This window comes from Oncorhynchus masou, chromosome 18 (genome assembly GCF_036934945.1).
Source record: "Oncorhynchus masou masou isolate Uvic2021 chromosome 18, UVic_Omas_1.1, whole genome shotgun sequence".
Taxonomy (NCBI): Eukaryota; Metazoa; Chordata; class Actinopteri; order Salmoniformes; family Salmonidae; genus Oncorhynchus; species Oncorhynchus masou.
Window position 1 is genome coordinate 66,433,377 of NC_088229.1, and position 24,488 is coordinate 66,457,864.

General features: G+C 44.0%; 2 protein-coding genes across 2 annotated transcripts in view; one reads left to right on the plus strand and one right to left on the minus strand.

Annotated features, from left to right (window-relative positions):
• The first annotated feature begins 2,499 nt into the window (after nucleotides 1-2,499).
• Nucleotides 2,500-9,330, plus strand: LOC135505154 (NACHT, LRR and PYD domains-containing protein 12-like). Its single transcript, XM_064924285.1, has 9 exons — nucleotides 2,500-3,053; nucleotides 3,213-3,377; nucleotides 3,486-3,563; nucleotides 3,869-5,651; nucleotides 5,748-5,921; nucleotides 6,063-6,236; nucleotides 6,398-6,571; nucleotides 6,654-6,700; nucleotides 6,885-9,330. Exons 1-9 carry the CDS (start codon nucleotides 2,783-2,785, stop codon nucleotides 7,409-7,411), a joined length of 3,393 nt encoding a protein of 1,130 aa, XP_064780357.1. The 5' UTR covers nucleotides 2,500-2,782; the 3' UTR covers nucleotides 7,412-9,330.
• A 3,681-nt stretch (nucleotides 9,331-13,011) lies between these two features.
• LOC135505153 (protein transport protein Sec24C-like) overlaps nucleotides 13,012-24,488 on the minus strand; it is a 29,935-nt gene continuing 18,458 nt past the window's right edge. Inside the window, 9 exon segments of the mRNA XM_064924284.1 lie at nucleotides 13,012-14,634; nucleotides 14,746-14,835; nucleotides 14,934-15,119; nucleotides 15,243-15,422; nucleotides 20,991-21,109; nucleotides 22,810-23,094; nucleotides 23,179-23,275; nucleotides 23,371-23,541; nucleotides 23,765-23,975. Of these exon segments, the coding sequence (XP_064780356.1) occupies nucleotides 14,494-14,634; nucleotides 14,746-14,835; nucleotides 14,934-15,119; nucleotides 15,243-15,422; nucleotides 20,991-21,109; nucleotides 22,810-23,094; nucleotides 23,179-23,275; nucleotides 23,371-23,541; nucleotides 23,765-23,975 (1,480 nt within the window). The 3' untranslated portion in view covers nucleotides 13,012-14,493.

Below are 24,488 nucleotides of genomic sequence, written 5' to 3' on the forward strand. Positions count from 1 at the left end.
ACAGGTAACCTCTGCCCTCTAACCACAGTCCACATGTTCCTGCACCACAACGGGGTCATGTACAGGTAACCTCTGCCCTCGAAACACAGTCCACATGTTCCTGCACCACAACGGGGTCATGTACAGGTAACCTCTGCCCTCTAACCACAGTCCACATGTTCCTGCACCACAACGGGGTCTTATACAGGTAACCTCTGCCCTCTAACCACAGTCCACATGTTCCTGCACCACAACGGGGTCATGTACAGGTAACCTCTGCCCTCTAACCACAGTCCACATGTTCCTGCACCGCAACGGGGTCTTATACAGGTAACCTCTGCCCTCTAACCACAGTCCACATGTTCCTGCACCACAACGGGGTCATATACAGGTAACCTCTGCCCTCTAACCACAGTCCACATGTTCCTGCACCGCAACGGGGTCATATACAGGTAACCTCTGCCCTCTAACCACAGTCCACATGTTCCTGCACCGCAACGGGGTCTTATACAGGTAACCTCTGCCCTCTAACCACAGTCCACATGTTCCTTAACGGGGTCATATACAGGTAACCTCTGCCCTCTAACCACAGTCCACATGTTCCTGCACCGAGAACGATGGGGTCTTATACAGGTAACCTCTGCCCTCTAACCACAGTCCACATGTTTCTGCGGTTAGGGTCATATACTGGTAACCTCTGCCCTCTAACCACCTCTCTCTCTCTCTCTCTCTCTCTCTCTCTCTCTCCCTTTTTCTCAGGGATCTGAAGTTAGATAACATATTATTGCATGCAGAGGGCCACTGTAAGCTAGCAGACTTTGGCATGTGTAAGGAGGGCATCATCAATGGAGTCACCACAACCACATTCTATGGCACGCCTGATTCCATAGCTGAGCTGGTGGTACTCTACTTTCTGTCCCCTAAGATGTATCTGAACTGCCCCTCGTGTCTGACGTGTGATGGCATTTGTTAAGGGAATTTTTATCAATAATGACTAATTATGTATACATTTCAATCAGGACTGACTAATCAGAATACTATTATGTTACTGTATATGTACTAATCAGAATACTATTATGTTACTGTATATGTATGAATTTTCTTTTTAATCCTAGTACTGAATATAATGTGTGTAAATATAATCAAGAATTAGAACAATGACTGTCTGTACCATGGTAGAAATGAATGAACTCATAGCCAGGCTGGCTAGAATGCTTATCTACACCAGCTGTCCTAAGCTCAAGTCATATATCATCTTAATAGGGAGAGACGATGTGAGAACCATGCAGCCTTTGTATTGGAGCAGAGATGACATGGGTTGGTACTGAAACTAATGATGTCATTTTCAGTTTATAACCTGTGGTAAAATGTGTAAGGAGTAGTACTCTCGTGAATAAAAGCTGCTGTTTGACTTTTAGACCGGGCTCTGTCCATTTCTATAAAATAAGGGTCATACAAATCCTTATGAATTGACAGTGTTTAATTTTAATTGGTTGTTAAAACATAGAGGAATTTAATTCCTACAACAGCATTGCAGTGTTTTCAGATCCTCGGATGATAGAGATAACGAGTGTCTGTTTGTCTGTCTGTCTGTCTGTCTGTCTGTCTGTCTGTCTGTCTGTCTGTCTGTCTGTCTGTCTGTCTGTCTGTCTGTCTGTCTGTCTGTCTGTCTGTCTGTCTGTCTGTCTGTCTGTCTGCCTGCCTGCCTGCCTGCCTGCCTGTCTGTCTGTCTGTCTGTCTGTCTGTCTGTCTGTCTGTCTGTCTGTCTGTCTGTCTGTCTGTCTGTCTCTGTCTGTTTACAATAAACACTCAACTGTCAACACAAAATGACCTCTCCCATTTTCTCTAACTGAGTGTGCTCGTGCACATGCGTGTGTGTGTGTGCGTGCGTGCGTGTGTGTGTATGTGTGTGCGTGCGTGCGCGTGCGTGTGTGTGTGTGTGTGTGTGTGTGCGTGCGTGCATGCGTGCGTGTGTGTGTGTGTGCGTGCATGTGTGCGTGCGTTTGTGTGTGCGTTTAAAGGTGCTTGTGCAGTGGTCTTGAATTCCATATAGAAATCCTTTTTGTAACAATAGCATCACTAATCAACCAGTGTTTGTGCAAACCACAATATGGAGCAAATGCATCCTTTGTCATTTTCTCTCGCAAATAGCACTTTAATTGTATAAAAATGAATTGTGCACAAATAATGACATTTTTGGGGTTACAACAGTTGTACTAACCTCAGGTACACTCAGAGTAAGAGTACCACATGATGTGCTCCATTCTGCCAGAGCAGCCAGAAGTCAGAGGGGGCTCTGAGTGCATGTGAGGACATGAAGACTCACGTTTTAACAAGACATGGTCCAGTGTGATGAAATCCCTGTGTGTCAGCGCGCAGACACCAACCAAACATCAAACCACAGAAAAGACAGCTTCCCGTTTTTATGTGCAGCATGCCGCAAAGCAGATCACACAGGAAACTGCTGCTTCACTAGCTGGCACTATATGACAGACTTATAAAAGAAATGAGAGAGAGCGACAGAGAGACAGAGACAGAGAGAGAGAGAGAGAGAGAGAGAGAGAGAGAGAGAGAGACAGAGAGAGAGAGAGAGAGAGAGAGAGAGAGAGAGAGAGAGAGAGAGAGAGAGAGAGAGAGAGAGAGTGAGGAAAATGCAGTGATAGACATTTTGGAAGCTAGGTCGAGAAATAGTTTGGCAGATGACATGTCTATACATACACAAAGCTCACATTTGTAACATGTCAGTGTCTGAGGGAGGATTTTGGTTTGATTTGAGTCTTTCTGTAACTTTCGGTGACCTGAGATGGCGACATCTGTTCCTGACCTGCTACTGGCTATTCTGGAGGAGCTGGTAGGAAACGATCTTAAGACATTTCACTGGTATCTGGCTCAGAGTGTACCAGATGGCTTTCCGCTCATCCCCAAGGGCCATCTGGAGAACGCTGACAGGCAGGACACCGTGGATACGATGGTGAACACCTACGGCCACGATGCAGCTATGAAGATCTCACTGGAGATCCTGAGGAAGATGAACCAGAAAGACCTCAGCAAGACATTAACAGTGGATCAGCAAGGTGGATATATCATACTCACACCTACACTGTTTAGTATTACTTGAGAAAACAAATACAGAGAAAAGAAAATCACTTGGAGTTGACAGAAAACTATATAAAATATTATGTATGAAATATATTTTTTAAATTCTCTAAAATGTTCTCTCTCTCCATTTGTAGAGGCTGAGGTTGAGGTAGCAGCTGCCTCAATTCGGGTTCCAGACTCTCCTGTCTACATCACTTGTACAGCTCAGACTGGCGGCCATGTTGTGGCCCCTTCGCTCTCCGGCTGCCATATCGGTGGTCCAGTTCACTTCAACATCAGAGTCAACTCATTAGACGAAGGTAAGTCACCTACATACTAAACACTGGATGGAATGTTGTAGTTCTCAAAATAAATCACCTTGTGTAAATGTGTAAAACTACTCTCTGTCCCTCTCCCCTTACTCCCAGAGCCCATAGTTCCATCTCAAGCTTCACCTGCCCATTTTACCATGTTTCCACCTGAACCTGTGAATACAGAAGACAATGGTAATACTGATAGAAGGGGTGTATGGCTGTGTTACTGTAGATCTGTATAGAGATGGTTGTTCGGCAGTGGTAAGAACAAGGAAACGCTTTGGAACCAAAGTTGTTTTGGTAAGAAGAACCACAACATGGCAGCGTTGTCCAGTATCCTGTAGTTTTACAGAGATTAAAATTAAACAACCCTTAGTCTTCATTATTATACTGCAGTCTCTAAACAGTTTCAGTTTTTAGGATAATCCACAAAACTGTCTATTTAACATTCACATGAACTTTTGTATACCGTGTTTGTCCCTTGTTTATTTTACCAGATGAACGAATCGAGAGTTGTCAAAATAAACTCAAACGCAATCTGCACAGTAGGTTCTTCAGTGTGTTTGAGGGACTGGCCAGCCACGGGAACAGAAAGCTTCTCAACCAGATCTACACAGAGCTTTACATCACAGAGGCTGGAAGTACAGAGGTCAATAGTGAACATGAGGTGAGACAGATTGAGACGGCATCCAGAAGAACAGCCATACAAGAAACACCAATCCAATGCAATGACATCTTTCAGCCCTTCCTTGATCAATCCATCAGAACTGTGCTGACGAAGGGAGTCGCTGGCATCGGGAAAACCGTCTCAGTGCAGAAGTTCATTCTGGACTGGGCAGATGGAATAGCCAATCAAAATATCCAGTTGATATTCCCTCTTTCATTTCGAGAGCTGAATTTGGTCAGAAAGAAAAGATGCAGTTTGATCGAACTTCTCAATGGCTTTTTTACGGAAACAAAAGAAACCGAGATATCAAATTACGACAATTATCAGGTGCTGTTTGTCTTTGATGGTCTGGATGAGTGTCGACTTCCTCTAGACTTCCAGAACAATGACATTCTGTTTAAAATAACTGAGTCAACCTCAGTGGATGTGCTGCTAACGAACCTCATCAAGGGGAATCTGCTTCCCTCCGCTCAACTTTGGGTAACCACCCGACCTGCAGCAGCCAATCAAATCCCTCCTGAGTGTGTTGACAAGGTGACAGAGGTAAGAGGGTTCAATGACCCACAGAAGGAAGAGTACTTCAGAAATAGAATCAGCGACGAGAACCTGGCCAGCAGAATCATCACACACATAAAGACATCAAGAAGCCTCTACATCATGTGCCACATTCCCGTCTTCTGTTGGATCTCGGCCATTGTTCTGGAGAGAAAGCTGGAGAAAGCAGGGAGTGGAGAGATGCCAAAGACCCTGACTCAGATGTACTCACACTTCCTGGCTTTTCAGGAGAAAGACATGGATCTCAGGCTTCAGGGAAGAGGAACACCTGACCCTGACTGGATGAGAAAGAGCATCATGTCCCTGGGAAAACTGGCTTTCCAACAACTGGAGAAAGGCAACCTGATCTTCTATGAGGAAGACCTGAGAGAGTGTGGCATACACATCGGCCAGGCATCGGTGTACTCAGGAGTGTGTACTGAGATCTTCAGTGAGGAACTGACCTTATGCCAGGGAAAGGTGTTCTGCTTTGTTCATCTCAGTATTCAGGAGTTTCTGGCTGCCCTGTATGTGTTTCTCACATTCATCAACGACAACGTGAATCTATTAGCCAAACAGCAATCATTTCTGAGACGTTTTCCATTCGGAAATTCATCCTCTACCAGCTTCTACAAAGCAGCAGTTGACAAGGCCTTACAGAGTGAGAATGGACACCTGGACCTGTTCCTCCGCTTCCTTCTGGGCCTCTCACTGGAGTCCAATCAGATTCTCCTACGAGGCTTGCTAACTCAGAAAACAAGTAGATCACAGACCAACAAGGAATCAGTCAAGTACGTGAAGGAGAAGATCAAGGAGAATCCCTCTCCAGAGAGATGCATCAATCTGTTCCACTGTCTGAATGAACTGCATGACCATTCTCTAGTGGAGGAGATCCAAAGCTACCTGGGCTCAGGAACTCTCTCTAGGGCCAAACTCTCACCTGCACAGTGGTCAGCTCTGGTCTTTGTGTTGCTGACTTCAGAAGAGGAGCTGGATGTGTTTGACCTGAAGAAATACTCCAGATCAGAGGAGGGTCTTCTGAGACTGCTGCCAGTGGTCAAAGCCTCCAGAACAGCCCTGTGAGTACAACATCGGAAATCATCAGGCATACACACTCTTCTCGCTATGTCTGTTTAGTCAGGTCAAGACTTGTGTTTATGTATTCTATTTCCTAGACTGAATCGATGCAAACTCACAGAGAGATGCTGTGAAGCGTTGGCCTCAGCACTCAGCTCACACTCCTCACACCAGAGAGAGCTGGACCTGAGTCACAATGACCTACAGGATTCAGGAGTGAAGCTTCTCTCTGCTGGACTGGCAAGTCCACAGTGTAAACTGGAAACGTTAAGGTCAGCATTTCTGTGGTTTTACAACATGATCATTATTTTCACAATTAATGTAAAATCCTTGTTGTCTAGTATATTTTAGGAAAGCATTGATGTTTGTTTGTTAGGTATGTCCCCTATTAATGTTATATATTTTCATTCTAGACTGAGGCGATGCAAACTCACAGAAAGATGCTGTGAAGCATTGGCCTCAGCTCTCAGCTCAAACTCTTCACACATGAGAGAGCTGGACCTGAGTGACAACAACCTGCAGGATTCTGGAGTCATGCTGCTCTCGGCAGGACTGGGCAGTCCGCACTGTAAACTGGAGGTTGTAAGGTGAGGGATTTCTAAACAATCTGGTTATAGGGGTAAAAAACAAGTATATACATGTAATATATGTATAATATAATAATAATATTAATTTTAATATTGATAATATATATTCACCACTTTTAGAGGCAGCTAAATGTAAAATGATTTTCTCTTTTTGTTTAAAGGTTGTCACTTTGTAGTGTCACAGAGGAAGGCTGTGCTTTGCTAGCCTCCTCTCTCAACTCCAACCCCTCACACCTGAGAGAGCTGGACTTGAGCTATAATTACCCAGGAGACTCGGGAGTGAAGCTTCTCTCTGCTGTACTGGAAGATCCACACTGTAAACTTGAGAAACTGAGGTAACAATGAATTTGGAAAACAAGGCAATTAACCGTTTGGGATTGAGTGAATCACAGCCCTGTTTTACTGCCTCTCTGACAGTGTGGAGTGCTGTGCTGAGTTCAGGATCAGACCAGGACCACAGAGATGTGAGTATGTACATTTGGTGTGTGTGTGTGTGTGTGTGTGTGTGTGTGTGTGTGTGTGTGTGTGTGTGTGTGTGTGTGTGTGTGTGTGTGTGTGTGTGTGTGTGTGCGTGTGTGTGTGTGTGTGTGTGTGCGTGCGCGCGTGCGTGCGTGCGTTACTTTACTATGAGTTTCATAATTTTTTCAGATGCCTGTGAACTCACACTGGACCCAAACACAGCACACAAAGAGCTCTCGCTGTCTGAGGAGAACAGGAAGGTGACGCGAGGGAAAGAGCAGCCGTTTCCTGATCACCCAGAGAGATTTGACTACTGGAGGCAGGTGCTGTGTCGGGAAGGTCTGGATGGGCGCTGCTATTGGGAGGCAGAGTGTAGTGGAAGGGCCCTGATGGGAGTATCTTACAGAGGGATCAGCAGGAGAGGAGAGGGACATGACTGCTGGTTGGGACGAAACGCTGTGTCCTGGAGTCTGAACTGCTCCAATGACAGTTACACAGCCTGGCACAATGATAAGAGCACTGGCATAACCACCCCCTACTCTAACAGAGTAGGAGTGTATCTGGACTGGCCGGCCGGCACTCTGTCCTTCTACAGTGTCTCCTCTAACACACTGACCCACCTGCACACGTTCCACTCCACGTTCACTGAGCCCCTCTATCCAGGGTTTAGGCTAGGCTGGGTGGACTCGTCCGTGTCCTTGTGTCAGGTAGAATAGGCTCCCTGGAGAAACACCTGAGTTTTCAGGGAGATTTACACTCATGTATTTGTGTGTAACATAGTTTAGAAAGGGATTATATTAAAGGGATCTTTTACAGTTGCTACATCTATTTTTAGACTTTTAAATGAGTTATATATACCCAATGATTATTGAAGATTATAAGCCGGGTGGTTCGAGCACTGAATGCTGATTGGCAGAAAGCCATTGTTTATCGTAAACCACAGGTAAGACAGAAATAGACTTGTTTACTGTTCTAATTACATTGGTAACAAGTTTATAATACCAATAAGGCACCCTCGGGTCTGTGGTATATGACGCAACTCCTCGTTGCGTCGTGCTTTAGAACAGTCCATAGCCATGTAATATTGGCCATGTACCACACCTCCTCAGGCCGTATTGCTTAAATATAACTTATAGATAGATGCCTCATGAGCTTTCTTCAACTGACGGAAACCAAGAATATGAGCTTGTTTTACTCCTTTGTTTGTGAACAATGCAAATGTAAACAAACACTGTATATCCTCAAAACGTGGTTAAAACTACACTGAACAAAAATATAAACACAACATTAACGTGTTGGTCCCATGTTTCATAAACTGAAATAACAAATCCCAGAAATGTTCTATGCGCACAAAAAGCTTATTTCTCTCATTTGTTTCGCACAAATTTGTTTACATCCCTGTTAGTGAGCTTTTCTCATTTGCCAAGATAATCCATCCACCTGATAGGTGTGGCATATCAAGAAGCTGAATAAACAGCATGATCATTACACAGGTGCACCTTGTACTGGGGACAATAAAAGGCCACTTTAAAATGTGCCGTTTTGTCACACAACACAATGCCACAGATGTTTTGAGGGAGCGTGCAATTGACATGCTGACTGCAGGAATGTCCACCAGAGCTGTTGCCAGAGAATTGAATGTTCATTTCTCTACCATAAGCTTCCTCCAACATAATTTTAGAGAATTTGGCAGTAATCAGCTTCACAACCGCAGACCACGTGTAACCACGCCAGCCCAGGACCTCCACATCAACCTTACTGATTTCCTTATTTGAACTGTAACTCAGTACAATCTCATATTTTTGTTCAGTATATCATCTTGATATCATGGATGTTCAGTCCCTGTATCCATAGCTCCATCCATGAGTTCGGTTGGTCATATTTCTCTAGCCCCACCCCTCAGCTGTTTACCAAATTAGTGGTGGGATAGCCACTCTGTCTTTCAAACTGCAGATTGCCCCTTTAACTGGTACACAGAGTGTCCATTCAATTTTTTATGTTGCTTGTTTAGCAAATGTTTACTCCTGAACTTATTTAGGCTTGCCATAACAAAAGGGTTGAATACTTATTGACTCAAGACATTTCAGCTTTTATTTTTTTCATAATTTGTAAACATTTAATAAAACATAATTCGACGTTGACATTATGGGGTGTCGTGTGTAGGTAGATCAGTGACACAACATCTCAATTTCATCCATTTTAAATTGAGGCTTTAACACAACAAAATGTGGAAAAAGTCAAGGAGCGTGAATAAATTCTGAAGGCACCTGGGCAATGACAGCTGGGTGAAGGTCCCCTGGTACCAGTTGAATAAGTGAATGGAAGTATATAATGGAGACTGTTTAATGCCAAAAATATAGGGTTAAATACATGTAAAAACAGAAAATGTTTCCTGATCGTTCTTATATCTATCAGATCTAGGAGATACACTTCAGAACAAACATCCTTTTGATATTTTGTGACTATCATGTTATTCATCAAATAATTACCTACTATGTTTAACTGTTATTAGAGTAAATAAATCCTGTAACAAATAACTCATTAGGAATTTGGGGCACCACGGGAAAATTTGTTTAACGAGTTACTGTATCCCGAATTAACTCAATGAAATAAAGATATAACAGTCACTAATTAATCATTTCCTCATATCAGTCTCATTCTGAACGTCGCAGACTTCGTGAATCAGCAAAAACCGGGGCCTTACTAATCATTCCGTACCACACAAATTGATTTGATTATTTATTTACTAACAAACTCAATTATAACATAGGATACACACACACGGTATAGGTTATTGATTAGAAACTTAATACAACGACAAGTCCCAAGCAGACTAACACTATGATACTTGTTACACCAGATGAAGAGTTAAAGAGAGAGAGAAGCAACACTTGGATACATTTGGGAACTACACTCACAGTAACCCTAATACCTTGCCCCAAACTGGCGCTCTTACGGGTAAGAAGTAATACATGTATTTACGTTCAGGGATCATCGGAGATCTCTGTTGGACCCAGGCCTTCGTGGGTTCCGCTTGGTGAGGAGGGTTCAATTGGGCCTTATTTCGGATGGCCTTCTCCTTCGTTCTCAGGTGTAAGTCTCCGATAGTCCACAAAAGGTCACAATGTCCGTCTGTTTTTCTTTGACTCGTTCTGGAAGAGTGGACTTCTGAGGACAGCTTGTCTGCCGTGTCGATGATCCCAGAGTTGTGATGAGAGCAGTGTGGTAGACGATGATATGAAGAGACTAACCGGAGGGTCCTACTTAAATTCACTTTCTTAGATACAGTACTTATAACAGCTACTCCAACCATAACATTGATTGTTAAATGGTTTAGATTTCCACTGGTCGAAAGTCCATTGCTCGTGTTTCTTGGCCCATTGCTCATGTTTCTCATGTCTTTAAGAGCTTTGCACACCTGGATGGTACCATATTTGCACATTATTCTTTAAAAAAATTCTTTAATCTCTGTCAAGTTAGTTGTTGATCAGTGCTAGACAGCCATTTTCAAGTCTTACCGTAGATGCTCATGTCGATTTTAGACAAAACTGTAATTAGGCCACTCAGGAACATTTATTTGGCCTTGTGTTTTAGGTTATTGAAATGTGCTGAAATGTGAATTTGTCTCCCAAGTGTCTGGTGGAAAGCAGACTGAACCATGTTTTCCTCTAGGATTTTGCCTGTGCTTTGCTCTATTCTGTTTCTTTTCATTTAAAAAACTCCCTAGTCATTGACGTTTACAAGCAGACCCATAACATGATGCAGCCACCACCATGCTTGAAAGTATGAAGAGTGGTACTCAGTGATGTGTCGTGTTGGATTTGCCCAAAACATAACTCTTTGTTATCAGGACAAAAACATATTTTATTTCCCTTTTTTTTTGCAGTATTACTTTAGTTCCTTATTACAGGATTCATGTTTTAGTATGTTTTTATTCTGTTCAGACTTCCTTCTTTTCACTCTGTCATTTAGGTTAGTATTGTGGAGTAACTACCTTGTTGATCCATCCTCAGTTTTCTTCTATCACAGCCACTGTTTTAAAATCCCCATTGGCCTCATGATAACATCCCTGAGTTAGGAAGGGCGCCTGGGTCTTTGTAGTGACTGGGTGTATTGATACACCATCCAAAGTCTAACTAATAACTGCACCATACTTCACTTGTTTTGTTACTCATCTTCCAATAGGTGACCTTTGTGAAGCATTGGAAAACCTCCCTGGCCTTTGTGGTTGTATCTGTGTTTGAAATTCACTGCCCGACTGAGAGACCTTACAGATAATTGTATGTGTGGGGTACAGAGATGAGGTAGTCATTCAAAAATCACGTTCAACACACAGTGTCCATTCAATTTTTTATGTTGCTTGTTTAGCAAATGTTTACTCCTGAACTTATTTAGGCTTGCCATAACAAAAGGGTTGAATACTTATTGACTCAAGACATTTCAGCTTTTAATTTTTTCATAATTTGTAAACATTTAATAAAACATAATTCGACGTTGACATTATGGGGTGTCGTGTGTAGGTAGATCAGTGACACAACATCTCAATTTCATCCATTTTAAATTGAGGCTTTAACACAACAAAATGTGGAAAAAGTCAAGGAGCGTGAATAAATTCTGAAGGCACCTGGGCAATGACAGCTGGGTGAAGGGGCTGGCTGGTACCAGCCCCTTCATCAGTTAAAGATGAGTCACCTGGGCAATGACAGCTGGGTGAAGGGGCTGGCTGGTACCAGTTCAGATGAGTCTTGAGGCCTGTGGGCAAAACAACCGACCTGTACATGTTCGTGAGCGTCTCACCTTTGAAAAGAGGGGTCATAGCCCAAACAGTTGGGAACCTAATGACAGAAATAGGCAGGTAACACCATCCTGTTTGTGAGAGTCTCATCTTTCCATAGAGGGGTCATAATAGTTTGTAGGCCAAACCGTTCGGACGCTACAGACGATTGTAGGAGAAGACCGGTTGTCGGGATGTCTCATGGTCTGACAAAGACTATAGCTCTGTCATCTTTCACAGAAGATGTGAAAGTGCGACAGGCAGATTGACAGATTTTGTATAGAGATTTCTGTATTATACTAATTAGATTTCCCCAGGGGTGCGGACATCAACCTTTTTTATTTAACGGCTAAAAAGAACATAGGGTGGTTGGTCAGGATGGATGGGTGTATAACGTGAATATGAGTTCATGGGACATGGGACTAACACTTCATATGTTGGGTTTATATTCTTGTTCAGTGTAAGACATGAAATCGGTCATTCACTTTGGCGTTTTTGAATCAAAGATGTTTGGTGCAGTTTTTAATCAATGAAAAGATGTGCATGAAAACAAGTTGTCTCAATCACCGATGAAGGGGTGTTTTTGGCTACCGACTTCAACTTTTTTTTCACCTTTATTTTACTAGGCAAGTCAGTTAAGAACAAATTCTTATTTTCAATGATGGCCTAGGAACAGTGGGTTAACTGCCTGTTCAGGGGCAGAACGACAGATTTTGTACCTTGTCAGCTCGGGGATTTGAACTTGCAACCTTTCGGTTACTAGTCCAATGCTCTAACCACTTGGCTACACTGCCGCCTCAATAAAAACAAAATGTTTAAGCTGGGAAGCATGCTGACGCATCTAGAGTCTAATAGTGGTGTGGGGGCTGTGCTTTGGCAAAGTGGGTGGGGTTATATCCTTCCTGTTTGGCCCTGTCCGGGGGTGTCCTCGGATGGGGCCACAGTGTCTCCTGACCCCTCGTCTCAGCCTCCAGTATTTATGCTGCAGTAGTTTGTGTCGGGGGGCTGGGGTCAGTTTGTTATATCTGGAGTACTTCTCCTGTCCAATTCGGTGTCCTGTGTGAATCTAAGTGTGCGTTCTCTAATTCTCTCCTTCTCTCGCTCTTTCTTTCTCTCGGAGGACCTGAGCCCTAGGACCATGCCCCAGGACTACCTGACATGACTCCTTGCTGTCCCCAGTCCACCTGGCCGTGCTGCTGCTCCAGTTTCAACTGTTCTGCCTTATTATTTGACCATGCGGGTCATTTATGAACATTTGAACATCTTCTGTTATAATCTCCACCCGGCACAGCCAGAAGAGGACTGGCCACCCCACATAGCCTGGTTCCTCTCTAGGTTTCTTCCTAGGTTTTTGCCTTTCTAGGGAGTTTTTCCTAGCCACCATTGCTTGCTGTTTGGGGTTTTAGGCTGGGTTTCTGTACAGCAATTTGAGATAACAGCTGATGTACGAAGGGCTATATAAATACATTTGATTTGATTTTTGATTTACTGTAATCGTAGTACCAACAAGCCAATAAGTACAGGGATGGGAGGAGCATGGCATTGTGATTCAACAATAACTTTATTAAGGAGTCCAGGAGGCAATGACAAATACAAAACCAAAGAAAACTTCAATTCCCAGTCAGAAAGAAGGGCCATTCAATAGAGACGGGTTGAGGGTAGAGGGCAACAAACACAAAATCAGTGGAAAAGACAAGAAAATAAACACAATCAGAAATGAAAATTATTCTGTGTGCACCGATCAGCGGACCCCCTTTTCCTCTGTAGAGAAATTCACCATGATCTGCCTTCAGAAACACACATCCACCTCTCACTCCCACCCCCCGCAATAGACAAAAAAAAAAGCAGGAGTGCTTTTGAACCAAGCGTGTGTGAGAGAGTGGCATCGACTGATTTGGACCAACAAACCACAGCATTTGAGACAGGTTTTTAAAACGGAGGCTTTAATTCTGTACAGGTTATATATCTAACTCTGAACTGATGTGCTACAGCAGACAGTCCTTTGGGTGACAACTCAGAGACAGCTGTACTTGGAGCATAGGGTCGTGTTCAGCAAGGGACAACATAGCAAAACGTTCTGCTACGAAAAAGAGAGAGAAAAAAAAGTACTTCCTTGTTTCAAATAGTCTCTCCAGCTTCGTACCTCCTGAACATGACTCCGTTATTCTCTGACTGACCTCAATATTGAGAAGCACTGCCAGTAACTCCCTCCCCCACAAACAGGACAAATACAGGCAGGAATCATTGTCAGAATGGTCTTTTATCAGATGCACACATTAGTAAAAACATGACACACACACACACACCTCCACCAAATCGTCTGTACTGTGTGCCTGTGTGAGTTATAGTGGGCCCCAACGCTGGTTGACCCTGTGAGAATGTCAGAGGTGAAAGTTCAAACCCCTCACCAGTCTGGTTGATTCAATGCATATACATTTAAATTGGGAGATGAACCTCTATCACCACAGATTCTCTATATACTCCTGCCCCCTCTCTCCTATTGCCTTAGTAGTGTTTCTAAAAGTCACAGAGGAGCACACACACACACACAACATACAGGAGGAAGTGAGAATAAAGACAAATAGAAAAATAATTCTAGAGATGGAAAACAGCATTTACTTCTGTCTAGTTTGTGCCATCTTCCTTAGTTCTACGGGGTGTTTCTACCACAGGCCGGGGGGGGGGGGGGTACAGCTACAACGGGCTTCAGTGCTCGATAGAACACCCAGTACAAATCCACAGCAGTGCTCTCCCTCACACACACACACACACACACACACACACACACACACACACACACACTACTTCCTCCGTTGGCCAGTGGATTAGCTTCAGTTGATTTAGAGCTTGACGTTTGGAATAGTTTAGAGTCATATGATGACACATGGAATCTGCCACGAGGCTGTGTATATGTCTCTGGCCTCTCGCTGACAGAGGGAGAGGGGTTCAGTTTATTAGGTAAATAAAAGAAAGCGCTTCGGAGGGGCGACAGGGTCAGGGTTGAAAAATCAGAGGTCAAGGGTCCTAGCTGAGCAGCTGGCGGATTTCCTTGTGCATGTGACACAGGAAGTCGACGTAGGAAGCTCCTCCGCTGGCGCTTTTGTCCTCGCACAGGAAGTGTTTAAAGATGAGCTCCGCCTTGTCCTCCTGCTTCACCACCATCAACTAGAGACAAGCAGAGAGAGATGTTAACACACATTATACTCTTAACTACAACACAGAGAAATATAGAGATGGAAAGATACAAAGAACGAGAGAGAGAGGTAGTGAAGTGACCTTCATGTATCGTGATCGTTGTGATCTGAAGGAGTCGATGATCTCTCTGAGTCTCTGGGAGAACGGGTTGTCCAGCTCAGGCAGACTCGTCTGGAACGCAACGCACGCATTTAGGAGATTGTTAACACGCACATTCTTAGAGGCAGGAAGATGATTTTGTATGAAGTTGAGAGGTGTGTGTGTCTCACCATGTTGGGGTCTATCTGGCTGAAGGTGGGCGTGCCGAAGATGTTGCTGAGCAGCTCCTGCTGGGCATTGGCTCCCACCCACAGGAAGAGGTAGAGCCCCGTCTCCAGGAGGTAGACTCCACCCTTTGACAGGCGCTCCTCCGAGTTACGCACTGCCATTGGCAACGACCCTCCATCCAACTTCACCTGGGTGGGAAAGATATTGGAAAATACGATTTAACATTGATGTAATATGGTCTTACATGTTTGCTCATGCTTTGTCATGCAAAATGAGGCTGATTGAAGTGAAGAGCGAGAAGCGCGTCTCACCAGGGGAAGTAGGCGGGGATAGAAGAAGACGTGGCTCTCTGATACGTCCATACAGCTGAGTAGCTGTCTCAGGTAGGCTCTGTCGTCTACTGAGACGTCAGCTCCCGGTTGCAGCACGTCGCTCTTCAACACACAGTTCAAATAGACCGGCAGCAGCTTCATACACTCTGGTAGGATCAGCTACAGGAGGAGAGGACAGAGGAGGGGGAAGGGTATGAGTGTGTGTAGCAGCGCCATGCCCCACTCAGATGTGTCCTGTTAACATTTTCAGATGGTAAATTAATTACTAAACTTTGGTTTTAAGCGCATGTTTTATCAGAATTACTTATAAAAAGTTCTGTCAGTGGTGTTTTGCACAGGGGGCACACTGACTGGACCAGACAAAAAGCACCCCAGCCCTCAAGTGAGTGCACCAGACACTGTGCAGACCGTATTGTCAGTGGTGGGAGAAAAAAAAAAAAAAAAGAAAAAGAAAGTGTAGAGTGGCACAAAGCATTTTATTTGATTTTAGCTGCCGGAAGTCAGGGGGTATGTTTGTAAATTCATTTGATATACAGTACCCTTCAGAAAGTATTCAATAGTGTTCCACATGATTTTTGATTTTCTCTGTACCCCACACAGAATTATCTATACTGAACAAAAATATAACACAAGACGCAACAATTTCAAAGATTTTACTGAGTTACAGTTCAAATAAGGAAATCAGTCAATTTAAATAAATGAATTAGGCCTTAATCTATGAATTTCACATGTGCAGGGGCACAGCCTGTGGTGGGCATAGGCCCACCCACAGGGGAGCCAGGGCCAGCCAATCAGAATGAGAGGAGAAACTAAGGGGCTTTATTACAGACAGAAATACTCCTGTCTCATCAGCTGTCCGGGTGGCTGGACTCAGACGATCCCGCAGGTGAAGAAGCCGGATGTGGAGGTCCTGGGCTGGCGTGGTTACACATGGTCTGCGATTGAGGTTGGTTGGTCGTACTGCCAAATTCTTTCAAACAACGTTGGAGGCGGAGTACAATAGAGAAATTACCGTGAATTTCTCTGGCAACCGTTCTGGTGGACATTCCTGCAGCAGTATGTCAAATGCGCACTCCCTCAAAACTTGAGACATCTGTGGCACAGTGTTGTGTGACAGAACTGCACATTTTAGAGTGGCCTTTTATTGTCCCCAGCACAAGGTGCACTTACATAATGATCATGCTGTTTAATCAGCTTCTTGATATGGCACACCTGTTAGGTGGATTTAGTATTTACCTTTATTTAACTAGGCAAGTCAGTTAAGAACAAATTCTTATTTTCAATGACTGCCTAGGAATGGCCTAGGAACAGTGGGTTAACTGCCTGTTCAGGGGCAGAACGACAGATTTGTACCGTGTCACCCCATGGATTATGTTGGTAAAGTAGAAATGTAAAAAACTCAGTTGCTGGAGATGAAGGAAACCGCTCAATGGTGACTTTAAAACAGTTTCAGAGTTCAATGGCTGTGATAGGAGAAAACTGAGGACGGATCAAGAACATTCTAGTTACTGCCACAATTTTAACCTAATTGACAAGAGTGAAAAGAATGAAGCCTGTACAGAATAAAAATATTCAAAAACATCCTGTTAACACTTTCTACTCAAGAGGAAAAAGTTGTGTTTGGGGCAAATCCAATATATTACTGAGCACCACTCTCCACATGTTCAAGCATAGTCGTGGCTGCATCATGCTATGGGAATGTTTGTAATCGTTAAGGAACGAGGAGTTAGCCCTGTTTCTTTTCATCCTGAAAAACTAAACACAGGAACAAATCCTAGAGGAAAACCTGGTTCAGTCTGCTTTCCACCAGACACTGGGAGATGAATTCACTTTTCAGCAGGACAATAACCTAAAACACAAGGCCAAATATACACTGGTGTTGCTTACCAAGATGACATTAAAATGTTCCTGAGTGGCTGAGTTACAGTTGACTTAAATCTTTGGCAAGACCTGAAAACAGTTGTCTAGCAGTGAACAACAACAAATTTTACAGAGCTTGAAGAATTTAGAAAATAATAAATAGGCAGATATTATACAATCTAGGTGTGAAAAGCTCAGACTTACCCAGAAAGACTCACAGCTGTAAACTCCGCCAAAGGCGCTTCTACAAAGTATTGACTCAGTGGGGGTGAACTTATTTAAATTAGACTTCTGTCTTTCATTATCAATATATTTTCTCAAATGCCTAAAAACGTTTTTTTCACTGTCATTATGGGGTATTGTATGTAGATGGGTGAGAAAAATGATTTAATACATTTTGAATTCAGGCTGTAACACAATGTGGAATAAGTCAAGGGGTGTGAATACTTTCTGAAGGTACTGTATTCTTACATATGCAGAAAAAGACATAGTTTATCTGTAATCTGGCACCGTACGATATGTGCCTGTGTTGATGATTAAGCTCTAAGGCACACAAGGTAGTGCTGTATCATGAGTAGTCAGAGGTACAGTGGGGAGAACAAGTATTTGATAACCTGCAAAATCGGCAGTGTTTCCTACTTACAAAGCATGTAGAGGTCTCTAATGTTTTATCATAGTTACACTTCAACTGTGAGAGACGGAATTTAAAACAAAATCCAGAAAATCACATTGTATGATTTTTAAGTAATTAATTTGCATTTTATTGCATGACATAAGTATTTGATCACCTACCAACCAGTAAGAATTCCGTCTCTCACAGACCTGTTAGTTTTTCTTTAAGAAGCCATCCTGTTCTCCACTCATTACCTGTATTAACTTCACCTGTTTGAACTAGTTACCTGTAAAAAAGACACCTGTCCACAACCTCAATCTAACAGACTCCAACCTCTCCACAATGGCCAAGAACATAGAGCTGTTTAAGGACATCAGGGATAAAATTGTAGACCTGCACAAGGCTGGGATGGGCTACAGGACAATAGGCAAGCAGCTTGGTGAGAAGGCAACAACTGTTGGCGCAATTATTAGAAAATGGAAGAAGTTCAAGATGACGGTCAATCACCCTCGGTCTGGGGCTCCATGCAAGATCTCACCTCGTGGGGCATCAATGATCATGAGGAAGGTGAGGGATCAGCCCAGAACTACACGGCAGGACCTGGTCAATGACCCGAAGAGAGCTGGGACCACAGTCTCAAAGAAAACCATTAGTAACACACTACGCCGTCATGGATTAAAATCCTGCAGCGCACGCAAGGTCCCTCTGCTCAAGCCAGCGCATGTCCAGGCTCGTCTGAAGTTTGCCAATGACCATCTGGATGATCCAGAGGAGGAATGGGAGAAGGTCATGTGGTCTGATTAGACAAAAATAGAGCTTTTTGGTCTAAACTCCACTCGCCGTGTTTGGAGGAAGAAGAAAGATGAGTACAATCCCAAGAACACCATCCCAACTGTGAAGCATGGAGGTGGAAACATTCTTTGGGGATGCTTTTCTGCAAAGGGGACAGGACGACTGCACCATATTGAGGGGAGGATGGATGGGCCCATGTATTGCGAGATCTTGGCCAACAACCTCCTTCCCTCAGTAAGAGCATTGAAGATGGGTCATGGCTGGGTCTTCCAGCATGACAACGACCCGAAACACACAGCCAGGGCAACTAAGGAGTGGCTCCGTAAGAAGCATCTCAAGGTCCTGGAGTGGCCTAGCCAGTCTCCAGACCTGAAGCCAATAGAACATCTTTGGAGGGAGCTGAAAGTCTGTATTGCCCAGCGACAGCCCCGAAACCTGAAGGATCTGGAGAAGGTCTGTATGGAGGAGTGGGCCAAAATCCCTGCTGCAGTGTGTGCAAACCTGGTCAAGAACTACAGGAAACGTATGATCTCTGTAATTGCAAACAAAGGTTTCTGTACCAAATATTAAGTTCTGCTTTTCTGATGTATCAAATACTTATGTCATGCAATAAAATGCAAATTAATTACTTAAAAATCATACAATGTGATTTTCTGGATTTTTGTTTTAGATTCCGTCTCTCACAGTTGAAGTGTACCTATGATAAAAAATTAAGACCTCTACATGCATTGTAAGTAGGAAAACCTGCAGTGTATCAAATACTTGTTCTCCCCACTGTAAATAGAGTTGTTCGGCCCGACGCGATAGCAGAGGCACTGCCTCGCGTGCCTTATAGCTTTTAGAAAACTGTTACCAACCTATTCAAGTAACAATGAATTACATGTTTTCATTAAGAAGTTATATTGATAGAACTTCATTCTTCCATCAGAAGATAGCCCTGTAAGAATGTTCTGAAGATGAAGACAAACGCAGAGGTCAAGAGGTCAATAGAGTACTGATTATCAAGTGGTTTTTCTGTAATAGGGAATCAATGGAAATAGTGTTTTTCCTGTAATAGGGAATCAATGGAAATAGTTGGTTTTCAGTTCAACATAATGTCAGTCTTGAACTTACAGCTACTTGTGGCACGTTCTTATTGGTCCAAATTGTTAATACATTGAATCTGAAATAGGATACTTGTTCTTTGGCCATTGGCCCAGTTTTATGATGGGCTGGGTTATAAAGTATATCCTGTCCCTTTGTTCTGAGGAGAGAATCACTGAGGACAGGGGAGAATGACCATCTACTTCCAAGCATGATTTGTCCTATTTGAATAACCTATTTTCCTCCTCCTGATTTGCTTCGGGGTCTGTGTTATTAAAGAACAACATCAACTGCTAACAGTCTTTTGGTCATGTTGCTACAGACACAACCCAGTCGTTCATTATTTTTGCTTAGTTGCTATGTAAAAGGACTGGTCGTCCATTCTAAACAAAATGGTTGCTATGAAGGCGGTATAACGTTCTTGTCGCTTGCTAGCTAGCTAGCCAACTTCGGCCACGTCAAACATTGGACCGAGAATGACAGTACACCGGCTGCATTTTCCTATTGACATTTAACGTGGATATGTCCATGACAATGACATTGATGCATGATTTCGACTGGCTCAGTAAAAGTTGTCTGGTGACCGTTCACTCTACGTATGGTAGGACACAGATCAACAATCGAAAGTGAAACACTGTCTTCAGACAGGCAGACAGTGAGGTTTATATTAACCCCTGCTGTACCAAACTAAATGCTAGGCTGGAAGCAAGGGGAAATAATGGTGAGTTGAGAACAATACAAGAGTTGACTGACAGCAACAGCAACCTGATATTCTGATGAAGGCGCAGTGGTCGTTCAGATGGAACGGTTAGCAGGCATAGGTGTGTTTGTGACGGCCAATACAGAACGGCTTGGAATGCTCCTCGCCCAATCAACATCCAGGATCCAAATAACCCGTTTTATAACGTGCGTTATGATCCCATGTACTGTGTTGTAATGTGGATGTATTATCCTAGGCATGTTAGTGCAGCACACTGAGGTGTGTGATTGACAACAGAATGACACCCTCATTAAAATGACAATTGAACAAGAGGTATGTTTAGACACATACGCAGGAAAATAGACATTTTGACAGAACTAGGCACAACGATTATGGCTGTAAATTGCAGGAAAAAGCTGTTTCAGGTGATGGAAAAATGCAAATGTCTCCAACTCCACGACAGATGGCAACGCCTTTCTCACGTACATTGTGCCCCCTCTAAAATAATGGGTGTACGACGCCCCTGAGTGAGTGTGTAGACGTTGTTGTGTGTGTGGGGGATTTGTGTGTGTTTGAGACTGACTGTGTGTGTGTGGTGAGAATTTAGTGTGCGGGTGAGTGTCTGTATCATGCGGGTGTCACTGACCTGTCCAAGAGGGGGGCTGTGTGAGTGACTGACCTGTCCGGCAGACGAGGGGCTGGCACAGTTCTTGCGGTAGCAGGCCAGAATCTGGGCACACTGGTTCACCAAGGTGTCTCTCACCGTCTTGGTCGGGGTGTTCAATAGGCTGCGGTACGCTACACACACAGAGCGAGAAAAAGTTGTTTGTTTGTTGAGTGAAGCCTTGCTGTTCTTTATACATGCTCTCGTAGTAACGTAACCCAGAAACATAGTTAACTATTTCACTAACATACAGGGCCTTGCAAAAGTATTTTGTTGTCTTACAACCTGGAATTAAAATGTTTTTTTTTTTTTTTTTGATTTACACAACATGCCTACCACTTTGAAGATGAAAAATATATTTTTTGTGAAACAAACAAGAAATAAGACAGAAAACTTGAGCGTGCATAACTATTTATCACCCCCCAAAGTCAATACTTTGTAGAACCACCTTTTGCAGCAATTACAACTGCAAGTATCTCGGGGTATGTCTCTAGAAGTTTGGCACATCAAGCCACTGGGATTTTTGCCCATTTTTCAAGGCAAAACTGCTCCAGCTCCTTCAAGTTGGATGGGTTCTGCTGATGTACAGCAATCTTTAAGTCATACCACAGATTTTCAATTGGATTGAGGTCTGGGCTTTGACTAGGCCAGTCCAAGACATTTAAAATGTTTCCCCTTAAACCACTCGAGTGTTGCTTTAGCAGTATGCTTAGGGTCATTGTCCTGCTGGAAGGTGAACCTCTGTCCCAGTCTCACAACTCTGGAAGACTGAAACAGGCTTCCCTTAAGAATTTCACTGTATTTAGCGCCATCCATCATTACTTCAATTGTGACCAGTTTCTCAGTCCCTGCCAATGAAAAACATTCCCAAAGCATGATGCTGCTGCCACCACGTTTCACTGTGGGGATGAGAGGTGTTGGGTTTGCGCCAGACATAGCGTTTTCCTTGACGGCCAAAAATCTGACCAGAGTACCTTCTCCCATATGTTTGGGGAGTCTCCCACATTCCTTTTGGCCAACACCAAACAGGTTGGCTTATTTTTTTCTTTAAGCAATGGCTTTTTTCTGGCCACTCTTACGTAAAGCCCAGCCCTGTGGAGTGTACGGCTTCAAGTGGTCCTATGGACTGATACTCCAATCTCCACTGTGGAGCTTTGCAGCCCCTTCAGGGTTATCTTTGGTCTCTTTGTTGCCTCTCTGATTAATGCCCTTCTTGCCTGACCTGTGAGTTTTGGTGGGTGGCCCTCTCTTGGCAGGTTTGTTGTGGTGCCACATTCTTTCAATTTTTTAATAATGGATTTAAGGGCACTCCGTGGGATGTTCAAAGTTGGATTTTTTTTTTTAATAACCCAACTCTGATCTGTACTTCTCCACAACTTTGTCCCTGACCTGTCTGGAGAGCTCCTTGGTCTTCATGGTACCACTTGCTTGGTGGTTCCCCTTGCTTAGTGTTATTATTGCAGACTCTGGGCCTTTTAGAACAGGTGTATATATCATGTGACACTTAAAGTCCACCTGTATGCAATCTAACTCATTTTATGACTTCTGAAGGCAATTGGTTTCACCAGATCTTATTTAGGGGCTTCAGAGCAAAGGAGGTGAAAACATTTGCAGGCAGCACTTGAGGTTTTTAATGTGATTTTTTTTTTTAAACAAGTTATATTTTTTTTCATTTCACTTCACCAATTTGTACTATTTTGTGTAAAAATCCATTTAAATTACAGGTTGTAATGCAACAAAATAGGAAAAACACAAAGGGGATGAATACTTTTGCAAGGCACTGTATAGAGAGGGGAACAGGGAGATAGTTGGATAGACAACATGTGACTCCTACCATACTTGGAGAAGAAGTTGATGATTGTGTCCGTCTCACAGTTCCGGTAGAGGTCGGCGAGCTGGGAGCAGCAGTTGACCGCCATGTTGTGGACCCTCAGACGCCGCTGACCACTACAGCTGGTATACAACACCGCGCACTGCATGAGCGCCCCGGTGTCCTCGCTGAGCTTGTCGTCGTGGCGGAATTCCACGGTGACAGTCTTGTCACAGTCCAGGCCTGCCAGCTCCACGTCTGTCGTGTTGCTCATGTAGAACGAGCCGAAGAAATCTGTCGCTCTGATACCTGGAGGAGAGAGGGAGGAGGTTATGATGGCACTGAAAAACTATTTAACGCTAGGTGAAGTGTGTGTGAGAGCGAAACACCTACCTGTGCTCGTTCGGACCCTCATGACAGCGTCAAAGCCCATCGGCTTCTGAACGTCTCGTCGCAGATCATTCAGGAACCGCTCGCGGTCCATCTCAGCCTGACACATATACAGAGTGAGTGAAGGCAGATAACAGGAGAAGGGTGGATGGGGTTCGGATCAGCGCCAGTGTGTGTATAAATGTGTGTGTTTACCTGGAAGTAGGTGTATTTGTAGACTGAGCCGCCAGTGGAGACGGGCACCACGCCAAGCGTTGCCACGTCGACGTACTGGTTGGGGAACAGGAAGAGATCCACACAGCAACCCTGTGCTACGCACTCCTTAGACAGGTTACTATAGAAACCAGACTGGGGCTGGAACAGAGACTGGGGTGGGAAAGAGGAGCGAGACACATTGACAGAGTCATTAACTGCCCAACCAATACAAGAGAGAACACATCCTCCCCTGTGTTGTGTCTGCCACGCAGAGTAGCCATATCAGTTTACCTTGTCCTTGTGTGTGTGTGTGTGTGTGTGTGTGTGTGTGTGTGTGTGTGTGTGTGTGTGTGTGTGTGTGTGTGTGTGTGTGTGTGTGTGTGTGTGTGTGTACCTTCTCCTTGTCTGTTCCCACCAGTTTCTTGTCCTCTCTGTTCTTCAGTTTCCCAGGAGCCTCAGCGATGGGCAGACTGGAGTGGAACAAAAACAGCTTCCCGGCACAGTCTGCAGCCTTCAGTGCCTCCAGTCCTGCCTGGATGACTGGTCCAAACACCGTCTCAGTCTCCCTGGTGTCTGCAAACAGCTCCGGAATCTGGTCTAGCAAACTGACACACACACACACACACACAATGATTCTCTGCAACAGAAACAGTTGAGAAGCCTGGACAGATGAGACTTCTGCTGTAATGTAAGTGATGGATGTAAATGTGTGTATATTAGGGCACCGCGGCCATTTAGACTTTTCGCGACCCTTTGACTTGGCTGTGTTTAATTCTTTCTACATGGTCACCTCAATCAAAACCCATCAATCAGTAAAGTACATTATCCTGATGATTCCTGTAATGAAAGTTTACGCCCTGCAGCCGCCCACTGTGGGAGGGGCGCCTGCCGCCCACTGTGGGAGGGGAGGGGCACCTTCCCAGGGTGGGTATAACTTATTTCTCAACTCTGATTACTGGGCTCAACAACCCAGATATTACATATGGCTGAGATAGGTCTGTGGAGCGCATCGGCATCATTGGGCAGTTTTTTAGGGCATAAAATGTACTGCTAGATTAATTGATGGATACTAGCAGTGGGTATTATATTTTGAGTTAGAGATCTGGCTCATGTTTTTG